This window comes from Bufo gargarizans, chromosome 1 (genome assembly GCF_014858855.1).
Source record: "Bufo gargarizans isolate SCDJY-AF-19 chromosome 1, ASM1485885v1, whole genome shotgun sequence".
In the NCBI taxonomy this organism is placed as follows: Eukaryota; Metazoa; Chordata; class Amphibia; order Anura; family Bufonidae; genus Bufo; species Bufo gargarizans.
The window spans coordinates 285,775,162-285,801,586 of record NC_058080.1 but is presented as its reverse complement, the minus strand read 5'-3'; the positions used below and the strand labels follow the sequence as shown (position 1 = coordinate 285,801,586).

Genomic DNA, 26,425 nt, shown 5'->3' with positions numbered 1-26,425 from the left:
TGATCTGAAGAAGGCTGTGCACAGGAGATGCCCTCGCAATCTGACAGATTTGTAGTGTTTTTGCAAAGAGTGGGCAAATCTTGCCAAGCCAAAATGTGCCATGCTGATAGACTCATACCCCAAAAGACTGAGTGCTGTAATAAAATCAAAAGGTGCTTCAACAAAGTATTAGTTTAAAGGGGTTGCCCAAGTTATATTTATTGATGACCTATCCTCAGGATAGGTCATCAATATCAGATCAGCGGTGGTCCGACACCCGGCACCCCCACCGATCAGCTGTTTGAAGAGAAGGCGTGCGCGGTGTCACTGTTTACCTTCTAGCCGTTTCATCTGCAGTGGTGAGCAGGTGTAATTACACCCAAGCCGTCCCATTCATTTTAATAGGAAGGCTTGGGTGTAATTACACCTGCTCACCACTGCAGATGCAACGGCTAGAAGATAAAGAGTGAAGAGGAGGCAGCGCTGACACCGCGCACGCCTTCTCTTCAAACAGCTGATCGGTGGGGGTGCCGGGTGTCGTCGGTCCCCCGCTGATCTGATATTGATGACCTATCCTCAGGATCAATAAATATAACTTGGACAACCCCTTTAAGGGTGTGCACACTTGTGCAACCATATTATTTTATTTTTAATTTTTTTTTTTTTTCTTCCCTCCACCTAAAAGATTTCAGTTTGTTTTTCAATTTAGTTGTACACTTTATAGGTTACATTATGGCCTCATGCACCCGGCCGTTGTTTTGTTCCGCATTCGTTGCCCCAGCAAAAAAATATAACCTGTCCTATTCTTGTCCGTTTCGCGGACAAAAATAGGCATTTCTACAATGGGCCGCCTGTTCCGTTCCGCAAATTGCAGAAGACACAGGGGCGGCTTCCGTGTTTTGCGAATCCCAAAAAACTGAACGGTCGTGCGCATGAGGCCTAAAGGTGGAAAAAGTTCCGAAATGATTTTATCTTTGTTTCATTTTTTACAGCACAGAAACCTGACATTTTAACAGGAGTGTGTAGACTTTTGTGTCAGGGACAGGGGTGTGTGTGTGTGTGTGTGTGTGTGTGTATGTGTGTGTGTGTGTATATATATATATATATATATATTATACAAATATAAATAAAATGTGTTATTTCAAAACCTATATCTTATCAAAACCTATACCCGAATTAAGAGGAGTGAGGAAGCGGGGAAAAAAAAGAGCAATCCTATGTACCATATGTAATTTTCTCAAATGCCAGGAATGGTGCAGCCGAAAGTAGCAGGTTCACATCCGATGTGAGAAGATCAAGAGGGCCTAAGAAGGGCACCAAAAAAATCCTCAATTAATGAGGTTGTTTCCAGTATTCTACACACATTTGCCATATATCCCTGATCTTTCCTCCTTCTTTAATCCGTTTTCTTCCCCTCCCCCTTTCATGCCCTAATAACGTATTCACTGTTAGCTCTCCACGTATTAAAGAATAGAGGGCATGTGTCATCCAAAGCCTAGCAATTACCAACCTGGCTGCAAACAATATTTTATATATATTACCACCCTTCTCTCCCTTGATCCACTCGCCTCGAAGATCACACAGTGGAAGTTATTTTTTAAGGTTTACACAAAAAGTCTCATTATATCACTGCAAAAATTGCTGCAAATTGTTACATACCCACCACACATGAATAGCATGAGATTTTTCACAACGACATCTATTATATACCTATCTATCTACCTCATCCCCGAAACCTACTCATTCTTTCTGGTGTATAAATTATTTATAATAAAATAAATTGCATCACACTATGTGACTAATCTAAGCCTCTTGCCGTTCCAGATGAGCTCATCTAGGATTTCCCTATGATATGTATTACCTATAAATTATTGTCTGTCTCTGTTGAGATCCAACATGCTCAACCCTTCTCTCCCCAACATCTGCTGTGGGGCGAGACTAGAGAGGCACCCAAACACACCAGATGGTCAGCCCAAACCCCACAAATTGGCACGTTTGGCTGACCTAACTATTGTGTATGGCCAGTCTTATTCATTGCCCATAATAACGATATCTCTTCCCTTAAAGGGGTTATCTGATATCTAAAATATCCCGCCTAATGCCCAGACCCCTTGTATGGATTATACTTGCCTGCTCCTTGGCACACCAGTCGCTCTGGATCCCTGCATGGCCGCCGCTGCCCCTTTTGAGGCTGGTCACCGTCACAGCCTGCTATTGGCTTCTCCCCCCATCACCGGTTGTTTTCATCCGAGCTATAGGGGGATGCAGCTGCAGCCGTGCAGGGTTCCGGAGCAAGGCGGGTGCCGGGGGCCTGGAGGGAATATTTTGGATATCAGATAACTCCTTTAAGTGACAACAAACAGCAAATTAGTGTTGGCTGTGCTGCATTACTCCAGCTATCTCTGTTTTTCTCAGTTGTACACAGGGGAGGTATTATCAGTGATTAATACCATTCTCTGTGTTAGTGTGTATATATTGATAGAGGTCAGTCATTGATAGTTGTATATAGGGAGATGTTTCCAGTGATTGATAGCACTCTCTGTGTAAGTGTGTATACATAGATAGCTGTCAGTCACTGATATTTGTACATGGGGGGTGTTATTAGTAATTTACAGCATTCTATGTGTAAGTGTGTATACATAGCGTGTGTATACATAGCTATCAGTCACTGATAACTGTACATGGGGGAGGTGTTATCAGTGATAGCATTCTTTGTATAAGTATGTATACAGAGATAACTGTCAGTCACTGATAATTGTACATGGGGAAGCTGTTATCTATCAGTGATTGATAGTATTCTCTGTGTAAGTGTGTATACATACAGAGGATGTCAGTCACTGATAGTTGTACACAGGGAGGTGTTATCAGTGATTGATAGCTTTCTCTGTGTAAGTGTGTATACATTGATGGCTGTCAGTCACTGATAGTTGTACACAGGGAGTTATCAGTGATCGCATTCTCTGTGTTAGTGTGTGTACATAGATAACTGTCAGTCACTGATAGATGTATACAGGGGTGATGTCATAAGTGATAGCATTCTCTGTGTAAGTGTTTATACATAGATAGCGGACAGTCACTGATAACTGTACACGGGGGAGGTGTTATCAGTGATAGCATTCTCTGTGTAAGTGTATATACATAGATAGCTGTCAGTCACTGATAGTTGTACACAGGAATGGTGTTATTAGTGATTGATAGTATTCTCTGTGTAAGTGTGTATACATAGATAGCAGACAGTCACTGATACCTATACACGGGGAGGTGTAATCAGTGATTGATGGGATTCTCTGTGTAAGTGTGTGCTGTCAGTCACCGCATATTGACATGACAAGTTCTCTTTAAGGCCCCAGACGGTAACTTGACATACCCATCTGTTGGATCGTATAACTGTTGTAATGCAGTTTCTCTTCAAAATGATGATGTTAATTTAGTTTATTACTAGTTACTTGTTTTGTAATATTTATTTCAGTTTACAATGTAAGGCTACATGCACACGACCGTGTCGTTTTTTGTGGTCCGCAGACCGCGGATCCGCAAAAAACTGAAGCCGTCCGTCTGCCTTTTGCAATTTGCGGAACGGAACGGGCGTCCATTGATATAACTGCCTATTCTTGTCCGTTTTGCAGACAAAAATAGGACATGTTATATTTGTTTTGCGGGGCCGAGGAACGGAGCAACAGATGCGGACAGCACACGGAGTGCTGTCCCCATCTTTTGCGGCCCCATTGAAGTGAATGGGTCAGCAAGATGCGGACCCAAACAACGGCCATGTGCATGTGGCCTAATTCACATTTAATTTGCCAGTTTAGAAATGCCTATATTTGAAATCATGTAAAGTGCAGATTTTTACGCAATAACATGTATTATCATTTGGGAGTTTTGGGGCTAGAATACAGATTTGCTCATTGCATACTGGGGTTTTCAAGTTTTCCAGGGATATCAGTGAGTTCATAATTGAAAATGCATACCATGCATTGCAAGGGACAGAAGAGGACTAAATGGGGTTGTATAGTGCTACAATTTTGATGCTATATCCCAGGGTGGATTTGATTTAAATCACTAGTCAGCAAAGCTTGATTTAAATCATAGTTTTCTACATAAAGACTAATTATTGCTGGTATAACTTATAATATGCAAGTAGATGAAGATTTTTAGTATAACAACTTTTCATATTAGTTTGATTAGGTTGATTCTGCATTTATAGGTTTGTAGAAGTTAGGATTAAGGTATTTTTCTCAACTCGGTTTATGTTATAACATTTTTTGCTGTGAAGAAGAGGCATGTGATCTCTGCTGAGTCAAATTCAGTTTTGAGAACTGCAAAAGTAAACCAAGCATCTGTGATAATATCTTGTAGGCAGAGAAAATGCCCAATAATCTTACAAAAACCTCTGGAAGAGCATGACATTGTGAATGGATTAATGGAATTTATTTACCCAAAAAATTACACATATAGAAACATAGAATGTGTCGGCAGATAAGAACCATTTGGCCCATCTAGTCTGCCCAATATACTAGTGTTTGAGACATGTCAAGTCATATACAATACTGTCATTTTCTGCCAATAAAATTTGTATAAATACTATGGATAGCCCCTGGCCCTATCTTATATGAAGGATGGCCTTATGCCTATCCCATGCATGCTTAAACTCCTTCACTGTATTTGCAGCTACCACTTCTGCAGGAAGGCTATTCCATGCATCCACTACTCTCTCAGTAAAGTAATACTTCCTGATATTACTTTTAAACCTTTGCCCCTCTAATTTAAAACTATGTCCTCTTGTAGCAGTTTTTCTTCTTTTAAATATTCTCTCCTCTTTTACCTTGTTGATTCCCTTTATGTATTTAAAAGTTTCTATCATATCCCCTCTGTCTCGTCTTTCTTCCAAGCTATACATGTTAAGGTCCTATAATTTTTCCTGGTAAGTTTTATCCTGCAATCCATGTACCAGTTTAGTAGCTCTTCTCTGAACTCTCTCCAAAGTATCAATATCCTTCTGGAGATATGGTCTCCAGTACTGAGCACAATACTCCAAATAAGGTCTCACTAGTGCTCTGTAGAGCGGCATGAGCACCTCCCTCTTTCTACTGGTAATTCCTCTCCCTATACACCCAAGCATTCTGCTAGTATTTCCTGCTGCTCTATGACATTGTCTGCCTACCTTACAGTCCTCTGAAATAATGATCCCTAAATCCCTTTCCTCAGATACTGAGGTTGGGACTGTGTCACTGATTTTATATTCTGCTCTTGGGTTTTTACGCCCCAGGTGCATTATCTTGCACTTATTTTAGTTGCCAGATTTTTGACCATTCCTCTAGTTTTCCTAAGTCCTTTTCCATTTGGTGTATCCCTCCAGGAACATCAACCCTGTTACAAATCTTTGTGTCATCAGCAAAAAGACACACCTTACCATCGAGGCCTTCGCAATTTTGCTGATAAAGATATTAAACAATATGGGTCCCAGAACAGATCCCTGAGGTACCCCACTGGTAACAAGAACTTGGTCTGAATATACTTCATTGACTACAACCCTCTGTTGCCTGTCCCTCAGCCACTGCGTAATCCATTAAACAATATGGGAGTCCGCGTACAGCCTTATTCTACATAATTAAAAAACTAATCTTTATTTAATGATGGAATAACCTTTTGGATGGTAATATATTTTCCTCAAAAAGCATTTTATATAAAAAAAATCCGATTTTAAATACAAAAAAATCCGATTTTTATTTTTTTACAAAAAAAAAAAAGATTTTTATCCACCCTGCTATATCCTCAGTATAGGATAGGTTAGTTAGTTAGTGGGGGTCCGACTCCCGGCACCCCTGCTGATCAGCTATTTGAAGAGTTTGGGGTGTTCATGCGAGCGCAGTGTCCTCTTTAATATTTACTGTACCTGTGCGTCGCTTCCTTTTGTAGCAGCTGCGCAGTGTAGTTACAACTCCTTGTCCCGTTCACTTGAATGGGAAGGAGCAGTTGGAATTACACTGCTCTTCCTCTGCAGGAGACGACGTGCAGGTAATTTTGAAGTGGAAGTAGTGCTCACGTGAGAAAATCTGTAGGTCCTCTGTAACTACAAGATTCAGTCACATTGTTTCCTGCTATCACTTTCCTTCCCGCTGGTGTCTGCCATACTGATTATATGACTAGAGGAGTAGATTTTAGAAAATGGGGGGGAAGGAACAAATTTCAGTATAAAGGGGTTGGAATATTTTTTTTTTTTCTTGTTCCTACATTGTGCATGTTCTTCTAATGTTCTTTTTTTAGTTCCTGATCTTTATTCTATATACAGGGCATGTCTCCGAATGCGATCTATGTACAGAGTTCTTCACAAGTTTCATATTGGCAATAGGCTCTGTTTGCCTTTTATACCGCCACATAATTATATTTTATAAGAGCCGTAAGACTTGTCACGCCACTCTTGAATTAGTATTTTTCTACCAGCTTAGATTTTGCCTGTAAGGGTGGCATACACATTCTCTCCCAACCCTCAGCCCAACTGGTTCTACCCAATTTCGTCGGTTCGGGCAGTAAATATCAATGTATATAGCCAGCTTATCAAAAGTTTAGATCATCCTTTTTTTTTATTTTTTATTTTGGGAAACTGCTTAATTGTCCTTTTCAGTTGTTGCAGAAAAACAAAAGTTTTAAATATCACGTGCCTCCCAACCATCCCGAATCCAGCAGGACAGTTCTGAATTTTAGGCACTGTCCCGCAGTTCCTGGAGGGCTGTAGCATGTCCTACTTTTAACTTTTTTTGCATTCTCAGGAGTCAGGACACAGATACAGTTGCATAAAATAGTAAAGCATGGCGCTGACAGCTCCCTACCCCCACCATATATGATGCAAGCACTGCTTGGTGCTGGTGCAGCGTAATGATGTCATTGGGCACCCTGCAATCAGCAGAGGCCTGTACTGAGTGGTGCTCTTCATTCATTGTGGGAATGCTGGGGCTCGATGAGTATTACATGTGGAGACACTTAAGGGGAATATTTTAGTGTGGGCAGGCTCTAAGGGAGCATCATACTGCATGGGGGGGCACCAAAAGTGAATAATACAATGAGGAGGCACTAAGGGGACATCGCACTGCTTGGGGGGCACTAAAGGTGCATCATGCTGCATGGGTAAAGTCTTGGGGTATAACACGGTTTAATAAAGGGGCATCATACTATGTGGGAAGAGAAAAAGGTGTCATCCTACTGCATGGGCCCATAATACAGCGTCGGCAGGCTCTAAGGGAGGACCATGCAGTATGAGGGTACTAAGAGGGCATAATACAGCACGAGGGGGCATTAAGGTGTCATCATACTGCATGGGGGCACTAGGGGGGTATGATACAGCGTGGGCAGGCTCTATAGGGAGACCATGCAGCATGAGGGTACTGAGGGGGTGTAATACAGTGTGTGGAGGCACTAAAGAGGCATCATACTGCATGTGGGCTCTAATGGGGCATCATACTGCATGGGGGCTCTAATGGGGCATCATACTGTATGGGGGCACTAAGGGGGCATCATGTTGTGTGGGGACGCAAAGGGGGCATCATATTGCATCGGAGTACAGATGGGGCATTCTGCTGTGGGTGCATTATACTGAGTGGGGGCACTAAGTGGGTATCATACTGAATATGAAGGCACTAAGGGAGCATCATACTATGTCTGAGGCATTAAAGGGCCATCATACTGTGTGAGGGATGGGGGAATAAGAGGTCTTCATTACTGTCTGATTGGTATTAAGGTCTGTAAAGCGCTGAAGAATATGTCAGTGTTATATAAGCAAGAGAAAGAAATGAGAGCACCATTTTTGTCTGGGAGCTCCTTTACTGTGTGTGGGGATACAAGGGAACTGGGTTGAATCGGGTGTGTATGGATTAGGTGGTTAAATGTAAAAAGAAACAGTTTTACTATGTGCTGTGTGCCTTTTTGCAGTTTTTACTTTGCAGGTCTTCTTTATGCTATACATTGGTTTGAGGTCATCCCACGTGGCAGCCACTGACCATGTACTGTAATCAAACAGGGCTCCTCGTTTTCTGCTGGAGTCTCACGACCAAGAACATAAGCTTCTGTATTGTGATGGTAGTTTTTTTTTAATTCTAAGCATCACAGAGTTAAAAAAATAAATAAAATCTAAACTAGATTTTCTGTCCAGCATCTGTTACTGATAGAATATCTCTGCATTCCATAGAAAGAACAGTTTCTTCTATAGTGTGCATTCTGTAGAACGTCGTGTTCCATGTGTGTTTTGATGTCCGAAGGCCTTCTTCATAGTAATAATCTGTATTATCTGCTTATGGGAAGGTTTTAATTGTGTCTGCGTCTTAGTACTGCACAATTGGGCCTCTTACACACGACCATGGTTTGGTTCAGCCTCCGAGCCGCGTTTTTTGCGGCTCGGATGCAGACCCATTCACTTCAGTGGGGCCGCAAAAGATGCGGACAGCTCTCCGTGGGCTGTCCGCATCCATTGCTCCGTTCCGTGGCCCCGCCAAAATTATAGATCATGTCCCATTCTTATCTGTTTTGCGGACAAGAATAGGCATTTCTATAATGGGCCGTACGTTCTGCAAATTGCGGAAGGCACACGGACGGCATCCGTGTTTTGCGGATCTGCAATTTGCGGACCGCAAAACACTGCACGTTCTTGTGCAAGAGGCCTTATGGCGTAGATAGTTTGAATCCCAGCCAGTAAATAAATGGCGTGTCTACAGAGAGGTTTTCCTGTTGTATATACAGATAGCACAGAATATACCAGGAATGCCTGGACTTCTGTATTTTTGGCCTCTGTTCACACTGACCCCTTCAGGTTTCTGTTACTACTGACGGGCAGAATTTGCTGCCTTATTCTGCCTGGTTACAACAACAACAAAAAGCACCTGAAGCCTAATGGATCCTGCTGTGCTTTAAAGGGGGTTTTCTTGCCTAGGAGCTACTCTTGTCCTACTCTTAGGTTTATGGACATCATAAGACTTTCAGCTGCTTTTACGGCATAAACTTTTATACCCTTCACCTCTTTGTTGCCTTTTTGGCTTTGGAATTGCGGAGGAGTGTTGTTTAGATAGAGGTAATATAACTTGCCTAGTCTGCCATTGTACAGAGCAAGCTGCCTCTCAGGTTTTTTGTTTGGCACATGGGTTAGAATAGGACCAAAGAAGAGGAGGATATTTTAGTGAGTAATGCCAATATTTAGAGTTCCTTTAGTAACTAGTTTCTATCATATGTTCAATTTTGCGCTCACTATTGCAATAGATGGGTTTTATTTTATATTAGTTCGCCATAGATTTATTGCTCTGTCGTGCACATATTGAGGCACATTCAACAAGCTCGCTTATTATTTTTTAAGTAAAAAATAAATAAAAAATAGGTGTGTTGGCAACAACCGTTTTTAATTTGCATCTCGTTTATTATTCCATAAAGGGGTTATCCAACCCCTATAATGCCCCCACAAATGCTTGGGGCCCTCACAGATTGTACTTGCCTTGCTTCCCGGGCACACACTTTGTTTCTGTTGCCCGCACAGCCGCTGCTGCATCTCCCCTAGTGTCACCCGTGATGCTAGAGAGGCTCGTCCCCGTCGCGGCCTGCTATTGGCTGTAACCCCTCCCCTCCTCTGCTGGATGTTTTGATGCAGCAGTGGCCGTGTGGGCATCATCTAGTGGTTGTTTTCTTGTAAGACAGGTTCAAATTTACTAAGAACTGTCTGATTGGTTTGCGCATTGACCGGAAAAAAAGTTGCATCTCTGTCTCTATAATGTAAAATATTGCACAGGCTCCCTCTCAAAAGAGACTGGAAAAATGAGCCTGATAAGGAGAGTACACATAAGACTGTTTATGGGCCTAATTCAGACAACAACAAAAAAAAAAGGCTCACCAACATAAATGGGTTGGAAAAAAGTTAGAAAAGTTAAAAAAATTCGGAATTAGTCTTAAAACTCTAAATAGGTGCAACAGACGTAAATGTCTCAAACGGGCGTAAAATCAGTTGGTAAATGAGACTTAAGAAATAAGACTGTCGGAAACAGGCGCAGACACTATAGTGAATGAGCCCCATTGTGTGTTTCCCTGCTGTGCCTTTCATTAGTTCATTTGCAAGTCATTTCTAATTAGCTGCCGCATAATGTACACCGAGCTCTGAAGGTTTGCTTTGGAAGCCAGAAGCATTACTTTTTCCCACGTTGATCACTGGATCATGTGAGGTTTGAAGGTTGAATCACAGGCCACTGTTTTCGGTGCACGTTTGAAGTAGACTCAAAAGGTTGAAGGGTCAGTGCCCTTAAGTATACAATGCTCCTCTATAAACCCATTATCTTTCATTCATATCTGATACAGCATGTATTGCATCGGTTTTATGTGTAGAGAAGCTGACGCTGGCTTTCTATACTCCTGTGGAGGCCAGTGCTGTAGGCCGTTGTTCACCAGAGGTGGTATTGCCAAGTGTAACCAGTGCAGGAGACAAGCAAATGACCACCGAGCATGTCACCATGCAGATACCCTGTAAACTACAGATTGTCCAGTCAGTACCGTGCAGAGGACCTATAGAGGTCTTGTGATCTTTGCACCCAGATAGGAGACTTACTGCATCTTGCAACACTTGGTGACGTGGAGACATCATCTGAATATTCTGCTATGTTGGTAACACAAACTCTGCTGTAGTCCTAGTATTTAAACATAGAAACCACGTTTACAACCATTCACGATTAAAGCTACTTTCACACTTGCATTCAGAGCGGATCCGTCTGGTGTCTGCACAGACGGATCCGCTCCTATAATGCAGACGATGGGATCTGTTCAGAACGGATCTGTCTGCATTATATTTTAGAAAAAATTCTAAGTGTGAAAGTTGCTCAGACAGATCCGACCAGACGCAAGCAGCGTTCGGGTGTCCGCCTGCTGAGCGGAGGACAGACGGTGCCAGACTGATGCATTCTTAGCGGATCCGCATCCACTCAGAATGCATTAGGGTTGGACGGATGCGTTCAGGGCCGCTTGTGAGAGCCTTCAAACGGAACTCACAAGCGGAGCCCCGAACGCTAGTGTGAAAGTAGCCTAAGACTGTCTGACATTTTACCCCCATTCACAAAATTTCACACACATGACAGTTTACCTAACATTGTCTATCAGTAGTTGGTTTTCAGCAGAGACATAACTAGTGGCGGTGCAGCAGGGGCCCACTTGCATGGAGTTGCCCACCAGGGGACGACTCAAGCTAGTGCAACTTACAACTGTATCGGCAACCAAAGGACCCGAGATAGAGCAGGGGGTCATGGCTGGTTGTAGGCACCTACAGAATGTCTGGACCACGCACAATATTTCAGTATGTTGGCAAAGTGCAAGGACGTAGTTGTAAGAGGATGTCTTGCTACGGTAATTTGGGGATAGGGTCAGGTGAGTATCATATTATTTTTTTTTCCCCCAGCAAGATGGCTGATGCACATGCAATTATTGGGATTGAAACATTCATCCTTGATAATCGACTGATTATGAACGGAGGTGAGAGCTGCATTTACATGCAGCAGTCCCCTCTGACGTATGGGGGAGTGCACGCTACTGCTATTGCAACGATGAACGAACATTATGTGATCAGTGGCACACTTGCACGGGTTAATTGTTTGTTCCCGATAATCAGCCCATTCTAAAAGGCCTTAAAGAGGAACTTTTCACGTTTTTTTTTTTTTTTTTTAATTCTAGATAAATACTATTACTTGTGGGGTACCCCTGAATGTTGTTTTTTTTAATTTATTTTTATTTTATTATTATCGATCCTACGCCCCGCTGTGGCCCCCTGTAGTTTTCCCGCTCAGTATGCTCATACTGAGCATCGGTACAAGGAGGAGGAGACGCCACATGACATGATCCATCCCCTCACCTGAACGCCATAGAAAAAAAATAAAAAATTTTTTTTTTGTCACCTTATATCACAAAAAGTGCAACACCAAGCGATCAAGAACCGTGGCCTTTTTTCACGCTTGTGAAAAAAGCCTGCAATCCACATACAATCCGGACAGGAAAAACAGGAACACTGAACGCAATCGCAGAATAAACTGATTGAACTTGCATGCAAAACCATCAGTTTTTTACTAAACAGATCTGGTTGATGCCTCAAACTTCAAACCATTCCCCCTAATATCTGCCGTCAGGGAGAGTCAGGTGGTTTCCATACATGTAAGATTGTTTGGCAGCTCTACCTCAAGGGGTTTTCCAAGTGTTTTTTTATTTATTTATTTTACTGATGAGCCATCAGCTGTTTAAGAAAGCAGCGGCGCTCACTGTAGCTTTTTCTAGGCTGCGTGACGTTAGGTTCGTCTGTCATATGGCCTAGGTGCAGCTCAGCCCCATAGAAGAGAATAGGGCTCAGCTTCAATACCATTCACAGGCAATATGCAATGTACAGCGCTGTAGTTGGTAAGCCGGAGAAGGCCACGGTTCTACTGCAAGCCTTCTCAAACAGCTGGTCAGCTGGAATTTCCAGGTGTCGAACCCCCCACTGATCAGATACTGATGACTAGAGTTGAGTGAAACCTTTTGGCAGGTTTGGGTTCAGGGTTTAAATGAATGCCAAAGGGAATGCCTTTTAGGGTCCATTTACACGTCCGTTGTTTCTTTTTCTGATCTGTTCCGTTTTTTGCGGAACAGATCTGCACCAGATCTGGACCCATTCATTTTCAATGGCTCGTGAAAAAAAATCAGACATTGTGCTGAAAATGAATGGGTCCAGATCTGTTCCTCAAAAAACTGAACAGATCAGGAAAGAAACAACGGACGTGTGAATGGACCCTTAGAGGCATTCTGTTTTGCGTGCCGTCATAATACAAGTGTATGGCCATCAGAATAGAAACCCTTGGAGCTGGCCATACACTTGTATAATGCGGCATGTGGGCATTGAATTATGTGATTATATGAGAACGGAATCCATTACGTAATTCACTTAAACCCAGAACTCAAACCTGAGGATAAAAATAAACACTTAAAACCCCTTTAAATCTGCAGGTACCTGCTAATAACAGGGAGATGTAAATATTCACACACATTTGTGTATATATAGTTGGGATTGGTACTTGTGGATGAGGAAGGCAATGACATGACACAGGCTTCCAAGAATAAAAAAAAAGTTTTTTTCATCCAACCCAAGATAATGGCATCCAAGTTATACATTGACTTGTATGACTCCATGCAAAATAAACCATAAACGGCAACATAAAGTCCTTGCCTGTCTGAGCACTAAGTAAACACAGGGGCTTTCTAACCTATGCACTTAGCTTAAACAGTAGATCAGGCTTTGCACAACAAGCAGGTCTTGCAGCTTTCTGACACTGAATGAGATTTCCAGCCCTTTATCTATTTCCCCCAGCAATGATGCCAATAGCTTCACCTGGGTTGACTCTGGCTAGGGGAAAGTGGTGTACTGGAGTGGGGAGGAACTGGAAAGTCCCACTACCAACACCTATCTGCCATTCCATTAAAATCTAGCCCGTCGGACAACTTTGAAAAAGCAGCCTCAGCAAACTACACTTTGCTGAAGCAACCCGACATTCCTGGATTCTTTTACCTAGGCCATCTGAGCATTCTGAGTGAGATGCACCCCTCCAATACCTTTCCAGATGGTCTTCTATAGTCCTGAGATAGCATTATGTAAGTGTAGATAGAAATTATCCAGACTAAACCCAGCCCCCTCCTCCAACACTTCCTGGCTAAGGTGCACTAGCCTCAGAGGGTGAGAAGGAGGGGGTAGCAGACATGGCTGCAGCCTAAGAGAAAGTTGTACTGCTTTTCTTTTGTATTTTCCATGGTCTGCAATTGTGATATCTGAGGAAACAAGAGCAAATTTGTATGCTTGGATTCTGGCCCTAGTTCCATTTTCAGCTGGCCCTGCACACATTAGTTATTTGTTGGCCAAACACAACAATTTTGACCATCTAATGTGTGTTGGTTCCTTCTGACTCTCCTCTGTCAGCAGATGGACTTCAACTACCTGATTCCTTTGTTCTTGGGGGAAAAAAAAAAGACTTTTGTGGACTTTCTCCACTCTGTGAGTCTTGGCCTAGCTGTACATACACGTGTACAGGGGAGCTAGGAGAGAAAGCTATTGTCCACACAACTGTGTATATCCAGCTTTACCTTCTGTTTTGGCAAGATATGACAAATCTGATACATGAAAGATTAGTAGAAGTATAACAATTAAAGGGGTTGGCCACTTTTTGTTTACTGTTGACCAATATGTAGGTAAGATGACTATATGGCACCTACTAATGTAGCCTTTGTTGAAATTCTGTGCCATTTGCTATTTCATAAGTTATACCCTATTGTTGGCCATGTCTTTTCTACTGTCCACACAGAAGTCCTGTCCATAAAATGGCTGCCGATGGAGAGCCATGTGACCAGGTAAATCACCTCCATGTGGTGTCTCCTCCATTCAAATACAGTGCACCTACCATCTGCACTTGCACTGCTTGCAGTTTAGTGCAGGTGCAGTGTGTTTATATGAGGAGGCTGAGTCATGCGTCATATGGTCACTTGACCCTCTATCAGTGGCCATCCTTTGGATAGGACCTCTATGCGGACAGCACAGAAGATTTACCTAACTAGAATGCATGGCATGTGACATATAGTAAACTGCACAGAGTATCAAAAAAGGCTATATTAGTAAGTGCCTATAGGCATCTTACATACACATTGGTCAATCCCCTTTAACTTCAGAGAAAAATGCTCATATAATGTAGGACCTACAATGCAGCTCTATAGGCCGAAACCAAAGAGTCGTTTTTGTGGTTCTTTCATATACAGGTCCTTCTCAAAAAATTAGCATATTGTGATAAAGTTCATTATTTTCTGTAATGTACTGATAAACATTAGACTTTCATATATTTTAGATTCATTACACACCAACTGAAGTAGTTCAAGCCTTTTATTGTTTTAATATTGATGATTTTGGCATACAGCTCATGAAAACCCAAAATTCCTATCTCAAAAAATTAGCATATCATGAAAAGGTTCTCTAAACGAGCTATTAACCTAATCATCTGAATCAACTAATTAACTCTAAACACCTGCAAAAGATTCCTGAGGCTTTTAAAAACTCCCAGCCTGGTTCATTACTCAAAACCGCAATCATGGGTAAGACTGCCGACCTGACTGCTGTCCAGAAGGCCATCATTGACACCCTCAAGCAAGAGGGTAAGACACAGAAAGAAATTTCTGAACGAATAGGCTGTTCCCAGAGTGCTGTATCAAGGCACCTCAGTGGGAAGTCTGTGGGAAGGAAAAAGTGTGGCAGAAAACGCTGCACAACGAGAAGAGGTGACCGGACCCTGAGGAAGATTGTGGAGAAGGGCCGATTCCAGACCTTGGGGGACCTGCGGAAGCAGTGGACTGAGTCTGGAGTAGAAACATCCAGAGCCACCGTGTACAGGCGTATGCAGGAAATGGGCTACAGGTGCCGCATTCCCCAGGTCAAGCCACTTTTGAACCAGAAACAGCGGCAGAAGCGCCTGACCTGGGCTACAGAGAAGCAGCACTGGACTGTTGCTCAGTGGTCCAAAGTACTTTTTTCGGATGAAAGCAAATTTTGCATGTCATTCGGAAATCAAGGTGCCAGAGTCTGGAGGAAGACTGGGGAGAGGGAAATGCCAAAATGCCTGAAGTCCAGTGTCAAGTACCCACAGTCAGTGATGGTCTGGGGTGCCATGTCAGCTGCTGGTGTTGGTCCACTGTGTTTTATCAAGGGCAGGGTCAATGCAGCTAGCCATCAGGAGATTTTGGAGCACTTCATGCTTCCATCTGCTGAAAAGCTTTATGGAGATGAAGATTTCATTTTTCAGCACGACCTGGCACCTGCTCACAGGTGCCAAAACCACTGGTAAATGGTTTACTGACCATGGTATTCACTGTGCTCTAATTGGCCTGCCAACTCTCCTGACCTGAACCCCATAGAGAATCTGTGGGATATTGGGAAGAGAAAGTTGAGAGACGCAAGACCCAACACTCTGGATGAGCTTAAGGCCGCTATCGAATGCTTCCTGGGCCTCCATAACACCTCAGCAGTGCCACAGGCTTATTGCCTCCATGCCACGCCGCATTGAAGCAGTCATTTCTGCAAAAGGATTCCCGACCAAGTATTGAGTGCATAACTGAACATAATTATTTGAAGGTTGACTTTTTTTGTATTAAAAACCCTTTTCTTTTATTGGTCAGATGAAATATGCTAATTTTTTGAGATAGGAAATTTGGGATTTCATGAGCTGTATGCCAAAATCATCAATATTAAAACAATAAAAGGCTTGAACTACTTCAGTTGTGTGTAATGAATCTAAAATATATGAAAGTCTAATGTTTATCAGTACATTACAGAAAATAATGAACTTTATCACAATATGCTAATTATTTGAGAAGGACCTGTACACTTGGTTGCAGCTGTGTTTGTCCTAGGCACAACCATCACAATGAGGCAGATAAGCCAATACATTATCTTAAGAGAACAGGAGGTACAGCAGATGTATCCAGCTTTCTGTAGGCTATGAACCATTTCCCAATATGACAGGTGGTTATATGGGTTTGAACCTTGTGTCAAGTTCAATAATCCTTTGATGTCCCTGGTGCCACCAGTATATATACCTGTATCTGCCAACAGATTGGGAGCCAAATGCAGGTCCCATGTGCCTCCTGGAGGTAATTGTCCTCTTAAAGGCAATCTGTTACCAGGAAATTCATCAGGCCAAATAATGTAATGACGTTTCACTTAGTCATCTGTTGCTTCATTCTGGAGACAAAGTACTTTGAATCCACATGCAAATAAGCAGTTAAGTGCACCAGGGGCGGACCCAAGTTACTCTGTGCAGCCTTGCCCCTCCTTCTTCCTCTGCCAGACCCTCCTTCTCCTTGGACAGGGCCAGCCAAGATGGCCATGCAGGAACCCTGTCAATCAAGGAGAGGGAGGGGTTGGCACAGGAAGCAATGGTGCTCAGACTAGCTTGGGCCCGCCCTCGCGGCACTTAACTTAGTGAAAGGTATCATTCCATTCAGCTGACAGCACTGTGCCTGGCTTAACACTGAATTTCCCCCTTTAAAACCTCTGCACTGAAAATGAATATGAATACCACTGTGTTCTGTGTGACAGGTTCTCTTTAAATGACTTTGTACAAAACACATAATTGGAGGTTCCGTCATCAAGGTGCACTAGCAAAACTGCGTCTTGAGCTCTGCTACGGCTTCAACTGCTTGTTTCCATGGTTACGACCACCCTGCAATCTAACAGTGGTGGACATGCTTATAGACCTTAAAGGGTCACTGAGTTTTCAGCAATCTTTTAACATGTCATAGAGACATGTCAAACATTCTGATTGGTGGGATCTGAGTGCAGAGATCCCACCGATCACTAGAATGAGGAGAGAGAAGCGCTCACATAGTACACTTTCTCTCCTCGCTGCAGGAGACGGAATTAAGACTGGACCATAGACTTTCTATTTGGCCAGTCTCACTTCTCTCCCCTTGTTGTAGTGATTGGTGGGGGGTCTTGGCACTCAGCCCACCACTGATCAAAAGTTTTGATATGTCACTATGACATATATCTAAAGTTCGCTGAAAACTCGGTGACCTTTGAATGTGGATATGCTGAAGTTTGAAAGTACTGGTTCTGGATTAATTCATTCAACCCCCTCCCCCTCTTTATATTGTTTTATAGGATGCAGCTATTTCTCCACAACAGCGGGAAGAGGTGATCCACTGGTTGGCCAAACTGAAGCACCAGTTCCATGTTTACCCAGAAACCCTCGCTCTGGCCATAAGTATTTTGGACCGTTTTCTGGCCTCTGTAAAGGTGATCACTCCTATTGTCTATTGTTACCAATTGGCGCACAGTGTGAAATACTGCACTTAAAACCTCAAAAAGATTGGAGTCTTTTTTCTTCAAAAAACATGAATAAATGGATGTCATGGAATGTCACATTATAGTATTTAGGAAAATAAAATTAAGGCTCCTTTCACGTCACCGTTTCTCTTTTCTGTTCTCCAGCTCCGTTGAGGAGCAGGAGAATGGAAAGGATGGATTCTGCAGATAACTGAGACCTAACTGAGTGTAACGGAGCCTAAAGACCCCATAGACTATAATGGGGTCCGTTCGGTGTCCGCTCAGAACATGATTTTTGAGCGGAGACGAAAGTCTTGCATGCGGTTGTATTATTGTAACGGATCTGTTTTTGCAGATCCATGACGGATCCGCCCAAAACGCAAGTGTGAAAGTAGCCTTATCTATTCCCTGTATAGTGACTTCTGCATAGGTCACAGAGCATGCCTAGAAAAATATCCCTTAGAAGTCAGTGAGGTCCCCCCCTGACCATTGTGTCTATGGCCCATGGTGGCTGCTGTCAAAGAACAGGAAGTCTTGATATATTTTAGGCCTAGTGGCCAGTGTTAATACTGCAGGATTTTAGGATTTTTATTTAAATATAGATAGTAACATGAACATTTTTTATAATTATTTTTAAAAAAATGTTATGAAAAATTCAAAAAATATGTTTAACATAAAAACTTGGTTTAAACAGAAGGTCATTTTCTGATGACACATTCCCTTTAAGTTTAGGCTATGTGAACATCTGCATTTAGATTCCAGTATTCTATTCCTGCATAGGAACTTGATGGATCCCATTCATTATAATAGTGTCCATTGGGTTTCTGGAGCATTTTGCCGGACAAAATACAGCTGCATGCAGTGGTATTTTGTCCTTTTTTCTTTTCTCGTTAACATTCACCACAGCCTTAAAGAGACATTGTCACCTCGGAAACCCTAACTAAACTAGTACTAGAAGTATACATAGAGTCCTCTATGGATCACAGTTGGCTTGCAGGTGCACCGCAGAGGAATGCGAGTGACTGGATATCGGCATCCCACTATTCACTGATTACTCCAAGGGGAGGTAATCTCTATACCTCGGTACCCAAAAATGAGTGTGCCTGCTGTTCTCCCCAATATCCTTCTTATGTGCCAGACACATATACTTATGTCTAGTTATGCTGAATTACAGTAAAGTCTGACACACAGGTGGTGGTAGACTAGTTGTATATGCCTTAAAGGGAACCTGTCACCGGGATTTTGTGTATAGAGCTGAGGACATGGGTTGCTAGATGGCCACTAGCACATCTGCAATATCCAGTCCCCATAGCTCTGTGTGCTTTTATTGTGTAAAAAAAAAAAAACGATTTGATACATATGCAAATTAACCTGAGATGAGTCCTGTATGTGAGATGAGTCAGGGACAAGACTTATCTCAGGTTAATTTGCATATGTATCAATTTTTTTTTTTTTTTTAACACAATAAAAGCACACAGAGCTATGGGGACTGGGTATTGCAGATGTGCTAGTGGCCATCTAGCAACCCATGTCCTCGGCTCTATACCCAAAATCCCGGTCACAGGTTCCCTTTAAAGTGGCTGTCCGAGTGTTTAATACTGATGATCTATCCTCATTGGTGGGGCTCCTACCGATCACCTGTTTGAAGAGCCATCTCGCAGCTTACCCAGCACAGTGCTGTACATTGTTCAGTGGCTGTACTAGGTATTGCAGCTCAGCCCCATTCACTTGACTAAGACTGAGCTGTGCCTAGCCCATGTGACCGATAGATGTGACTTCCGTGGCCTAGGTGGAGGCTGTGGCGCTCAGAAGAGCCTCAGTCTCTTTAAACAGCTGATCACTAGGGGTGCTGGGAGTCGGATGCCTAAAAATCGGATACTGATGACCTATCCTGATGCAACCATTAATCGATAAACTAACTTCATGGCCAGTAGCAGGCAAATAAAAAATAGTTTTTGTTTATCTGATCCGTTGATCTCTCTCCCCATTTAAACACATACATGTTCAGCTAAACCAACCATGTACTGGGGACTGGGCAGGGATAGCAGTCAGCTGAGTGATCACTCGGCCGGCAGGGTACCTTGAGGCTCTGTAGAAAGTTCTGTGACAACCTAATGCGCTAGTGCAGGGGTACAAGGAGCATTTCTGCATCATATACCGCATGTGTTACTTGATGCAGTTTTGACGCAGATCTCTCCCCTTGCATTGCAAAAGTTGAAATTCACAAATGCACAAAAAAAAATTGCACAAAGAATTGACATGCTGCAAATGTGATAATCTGCATAGCAGGTCAATATCCACACAGAAGAAAGAAGCCAAGTGTACATGGGATTTGTCTAATCTCATACATGTTGCTGGTACCGGATTATGCTGTGCTTTTTCCGCACAAGAATCTGCGTGGAAAAACCATGTGTAATCGGCACCGTGTGCAGGTGGCATACAGCTAGAAGTCATGTAGGGAACTGTTCTATAAACTTTGTGCTGTGCATTGTCAGTCTTTGAAAAGATATTTAATGTCATATTTGCTACTTTTTGTCCATATTTTAGTTTCTTATCTTAATTGCATTTAATTTGTCCTTACTGCCCAATTCTCTGTATTTTGTGCTATTGACTGAACAAACGAGTGTTTAGCACAGGTAAGGGTAGGTATCACATCTGCGGTAAAGGTAATCCTGTAGTCTGTTCCAGCAGAGGCGTTACCGTAACTGGCATAGCTGCAAACTGACACACACAGGCGAATCCCCATTGACTATAATGGCATCCGATAGGGATCTGGCAGCTTTTGGTCAGACAAAAACCACTGCATGCAGCAGTATTTGTCTGGCTGGAAGCTGACATTTATGCTGGAAGGCTGTCAGATCCAATTATAGTGAGGATCAAGCAGTGCCCGGCGGCACTCGGCTATGCCTCTGTCGGAACAGACTACCGGATTACCTTTAACTACCTTAGTAACCACCAATACACTTTTTACAGTGGTCACTAAGGGGCTTTAGGCTGGGCTGCCGCCTTTTCACGTGCAGCGGAGAGCCGGGGCTTGGCTCCCACATGAAAGCCACACTCCTGCTCTAACAGCCTAGACTGGCAAGACTGCTGATCCCGGCTGTTTAACCCCTTAATGTCTCCCGCCGCACGTAAGCGGTGACAGAGGGAGCGGACTCCCTCTGTCTCCCATCGTTACCCCGCAAATGCGATAACGGGTCACTGATGTGTGTAAAGGCTAGCTGGGGACTGGTGTTTTCTAGCAGGCTGTGACTCTCTGGTGCAGCCTGCTGGTCAATGTTAGTATAGCACTGACATTAAAATGCAATGGGCCTATAGGGATAGTGCATTGTATTTTAAAAGCAATCAAAAGATTGCCTGTTATAGTCTACATGTGGGACTATTGAGTGTTACTAAAAAAAAAAGTAGGAAAGAAACATTTATTAAATAAAAAATTTCATGAAAAAATCCTCCCCCCCCCCCCCATAATACGCTTTTCATTGAAAAAAATTGCAAAAATAAAATCTCCCCCACATGTTTGGTATCACCGCATCCATAACGACCGCACTACACAAATATGTAAATTATTCCCTATGGTGGACACCGTAACAAAAAAAAAATGCCAGAATGGCTAATTCATTCTTAGTCGCCACCCAAAAAACTTAATAACAAGTGATCAAAAAGAGGAATCTACCCCAAAATGATACCAATGAAAACTACAAATCGCCCCACAAAAATCAAACCCTCACACAGCTCCATAGAAAGAAAAATAAAAAAAAGTTATGGGTCTTAAGAAGCAGTGATGCAAAAATATTTTTTTTCCTTTTTAAAAAAAACTAAGGGTTTTATTGCACAAAAGTTGTAAAACTTAAAAAAAAATTGTATTTGGTATGGCTGTAATCATACTGACCCAGAGAATAAAGCTATCGTGTTATTTATACCGAAAAATTAACGCTGTAAAAATTATAGTGTAAGAACTCAGTGGCAGTATTGCTGTTTTTTCTCCATCTCCCTCCCAGAAAGAGTTAATCTGAAAGTTGTGTATACCCCAAAATGACACCATTACAAAACTGCAACTTGTCCTGCAAAAAACAAGCCCTCCTGCAGCTACATAGAAAGATAAAGTCATAGACGATGAAAAAAGGAAGAAAAATGCTTTGTCAGTAAGGCCCAAAACAGGCTGGTCACTAAGGGGTTAAAACAGATATGACCGTAGCATCAACTGGTAAAACAGAGAGGAGGTCAGACATCTGTGAATACTTGGACCAAAAAGCTTTGAAACAGTTCAGCCTTTATAGGACAAAACCTAATACTCCAAGGCCAGCTAAAGGGTTCCGTCTGTCCCTCTGTGGCCTTTATTGGCAAGTGCATTCTAATTGGCCAATCTGTGAAACGGTGACCTTGCGTATACCAGAGATGGACGGGGATCATCTAGGGAGCAACATGACTGAGCCTTCCATGGTATGGCTCTGATTGGTCTGGCATACGCTATACTGGAGTAAAACTACAATTTTTAAACTAATTCACATTAAAAGGTAGAAATAATGACCATGGATGCTAAATATGTTGTCTTTTATTGGCAGGCCCATCCAAAGTACCTGAGGTGCATTGCAATCAGCTGCTTCTACCTTGCTACCAAAACCGTTGAGGAGGATGAAGTAAGTTCAGCTTCATTTCTCACGACCTCTCCATTATGCATGAAATGTAGTTATTTAAAAGGGACTCTGTCACCCTGATGTTGGCCTATTATCTTCAGTAGTTTATGAGTAGTACTGCAGAAAAGGAGTGCAGATCACTAATTTGTTTATTGTCCTACCGCCCCCAGTTTCCCTGCTGTCAGCGACACAAAGCTGCGTTGGAATACTAGTCAGGACTGCTGCATAATGGAGAGGGCGCATGCGCAGCAGTCCTGACAATGTATTTCAACGCAGATCTGAGTGCTGTCAACAGGGGGCAGTAGCAAAATAAAGTGATCTGGACTGTATATCTGCAGTACCGCTAATGTATTTTTACCACTGTCCTAAATAATTAGTACAATCTTTACAATTTTCATACTGTCAGCACACAAGGATTTACAACGACCGTTATGCCTTCATAAGGATGCAACCAATGGAGGAGCGTTTTCATTTGTCGGCAGGACGCAGGGCATGTTTAAACTGGGAGATGGTGGGGAACAAACATCGTCAGCCCATGTAATAGAGCCTTAACACATTTGACTAAATATTTCTGTAGCAAGGGGCATATATTGTAGACAGGAGTGGGCGTTGGCTAGAGAGACCTCCCAAAGGTGTCAGGGGCTGGGGCTACATAGTGACTTGGGCTGTCTACTCTGAAGGTAATCTCAACTAATGTAAGTCAATGAGATCCACCAGTTGCCACTATTGCGACACAACAGTAACCAGCAGAGTTGGAATCCTAGAGACTGCAGTGTTGTGGTTGCAGCAGCACTACGCTGTGATCGTTGATCATGCACTGGGTGTTGCAGCACTAGCCTTAAAGGGGTTGTCCAGGATTTTGAAAATGATTGCCTATCTTCAGGATAGTCTATCGGTATTACATCAGTGGGGCCTGATGTCTCCCTGTGTCTCCTCCTTGTAGCTCCGACAGAGAAGTCAGCGCCAGAACTACACAGCTTTGTTCTTTGTGTAGTGGATGAAGCTGCTCATGTCACTGGTAGCATATCAGCAGTTACCAGCTGCATCCACTGCACAATGGACGGGTATCCACAGGAATAAGACTACTTTCACATCTATGTTTTTGCTGGATCTGTCATGGATCGGCAAAAACGCTTCCGTCGTGATAATACAACCGTCTGCATCGGTTATGAACGGATCCGGTTGTATTATCTCGGATCCGTCTCTAAAACCATTGTGTGAAAGTAGGTGTGAAAGTAGCCTAACTTGAAGAATTTAATTATCAGGTTATCTCAGGAGAAACATGAATGGCCTGAAAAATAGACTAAACCAAAACTCTTTTCTTTTTTCTTCTATATCTGCATAGAAAAAAAAATGATATAAATTACACCCTAATTTAGGCTTTGGATTTGACTGAAAGCATTTGTGAGACTCATTCGAATGCAGATCCTTCTCACAAATGCATTGCAAGAACAGATCTGTCTCTCCGCTTGTCATGCGGACAGACGGATCAGTCTTGTATCTTTTTTCACAATTTTACCGGTCTGCGCATGCCTGATCAGTCAAAATGACTGAACTGAAGACATCCTGAAAGGATTTCTCTCCATTCAGAATGCATGGGGATGAAACTGATCAGTTATTTTCCGGTATTGAGCCGGAGGATCCAATTGGCTGTCCGTCAAGACACTGGACGATCCTCGACCCAAATTAAGGCCCTTACTGGTGCTGACTGCAGCCCCATAACCATCAGATGGCATCTGAGACTGAAGGGCTTCAAAAACAAAAAACTTCTTCAAAGACCTCGTCTCCTTGAACGCCACAGAACTGCTCGTTTGGACTTTGCAAGAGAGCACCAAACATGGGACATTCAAAGGTGGCAGAAAGTTTTATTCTCTGATGAGATTTTTTTTTACCTTGATGGTCCTGATGGTTTCCAACGTTACTGGCATGACAAGCAGACCCCACCTGAGATGGTTTCTATGCGCCACAGTGAAGGGGGCGCCATAATGGTCTGGGGTGCTTTTTCCTTCAGTGGAACAATGGAGCTTCAGGAAGTGCAGGGGCATCAAACGGCCGCTGGCTATGTCCAGATGTTGCAGAGAGCATTCCTCATGACTGAGGGCCCTCGTCTGTGTGGTAACAACTGGGTTTTTCAACAGGACAACGCTACAGTACACAATGCCCGCAGGACAAGGGATTTTTTTCCAGGAGAATAACATCACTCTTTTGTCACATCCTGCGTGTTCCCCTGATCTAAATCCAATTGAGAACCTCTGGGGATGGATGGTAAGGGGAGTTTACAAAAATGGACAACAGTTCCAGACAGTATATAGCCTTTGTGCGGCCGTCTTCACCACTTGGAGAAATGTTCCCACTCACCTCATGGAAACGCTTGCATCAAGCATGCCGAAACGAATTTTGGAAGTGATAAACAATAATGGCGGAGCTACTCATTACTGAGTTCATGTTTGGAAGTTGGATTTCTGTTTTGGGGGGGTTTAATTTTTTTATTGGGAGGTGTGGTCCTAAACTTTTGATCAGCTGAAAAACAGCCTGTTTCAGCTTATTCGTTGTTTTCATTAAATTGAATGCTCAAAAAATGTTTTGTCTCACTACCCCTTCTTGTTGCAAGTTGAAGCTCTACTTGGAACCTTGTTAAGATCCAGCCATGCTAAATAGGATTTTTTGCCATTTTTCAAGTGGTCTTAAACTTTTGATCAGGACTGTATGTACCCCTGCCTAGGGATGAGCGAATCGACTTTGCATAAAACTTCGTTCTGATACTGTATGGAGTACCACTTGGAACCGAACCAGAGTTTGGGAAAGGTTTTTTTTTTTTTTACAGTAAAACTTAATTTATGAAGTTATTGCACAAAGTCTCGCGAAGCAATAACTTTGGCTCACCTGAGCCAATACATTTGAATACTGTACGGAGCTCCTTCTCCCTACAGTATTAGAATGAAGTTTTATGGGAATCGACTTCGGATGTTTCATTCGAAGGCGATTCGCTTGTCCCTACCCCTGACCAATGTCAAAAAATAACATTTCTCTTGCATAAAACAAGGCCACGTAAGTGAAGAAATAGACCGGTTATGGCTGCTGAATAAGGTGTTAAAAGATATGCATCAATGATTTCCAGAGCTACAAGGTAACAATTGGGGGGGGGGGGGGGATTCAGGGTATTGGACCCCCCACCAATCTGATATTGATGACCTATTTTGAAGATGGGCCTTCAGTAACAAAATCCTGGACAACCCATTTAAAGGAGTTGTCTCGGTTCAGAGCTGAATCCGGGCATATCCCCTTTTTCACCCAAGCAGCCCCTCTGACATGAGCATGCAGTTGGCTATAAACCTTAGCTCATAGTTGGCGGAATCCTCCCATTTTGGCAAAACTGCCCAAATCTAATGTGTATGGGTGCATTCTGATGGATGAGAAATGTTGGATTTGACCTCTCTTCCCACTGAAATGAAAATGGCGGAGAGGGAGCTTGTTCTACCAACAGTTTTCTATTGTGTTTGGTCAGCTATACATGATGAAGACAGAATTTTATTTATTTTTTTATTTTTGGATATTTCAACTGGAATTAAGTCTCTAATTTGTGATTTCATTCTCCTGTAGCGGATTCCTCTCCTCAAGGTCTTGACTCAAGGAAGTTCCTGCGGTTGTTCTCCAGCTGAAGTTCTCAGGATGGAGAGGATTATTCTGGACAAACTGAGCTGGGATCTTCATACGGCTACACCACTGGATTTCCTTCACATTGTAAATATCATTTAACAAAACATTAAGTTGTTTTTTTGTTTTTTTTTAAAGCTTTCGAAAGGAAAGTCCATACTTGCCAACTATTTGGGTTCATTCACATGTCCGCATCAATGGATTCTCATCCGTTCCACAATTTTGCGTAATGGGTGCGGACCCATTCATTTTAATGGGGCCGCAAAATATGCGGACAGCACACCGTGTGCTGTCCGCATCTGCACTTCCGTTCCGAGGCCCCGCAAAA

General features: G+C 42.8%; 1 protein-coding gene across 1 annotated transcript in view; it reads left to right on the top strand.

Moving 5' to 3' along the window:
- Positions 1-26,425, top strand: part of CCNI (cyclin I) — a 67,931-nt gene that overhangs the window by 27,981 nt on the left and 13,525 nt on the right. Inside the window, exons 3-5 of the mRNA XM_044304414.1 lie at positions 17,645-17,779; positions 22,372-22,446; positions 26,044-26,184. Of these exons, the coding sequence (XP_044160349.1) occupies positions 17,645-17,779; positions 22,372-22,446; positions 26,044-26,184 (351 nt within the window). The remainder of the gene's footprint in view (positions 1-17,644; positions 17,780-22,371; positions 22,447-26,043; positions 26,185-26,425) is intronic.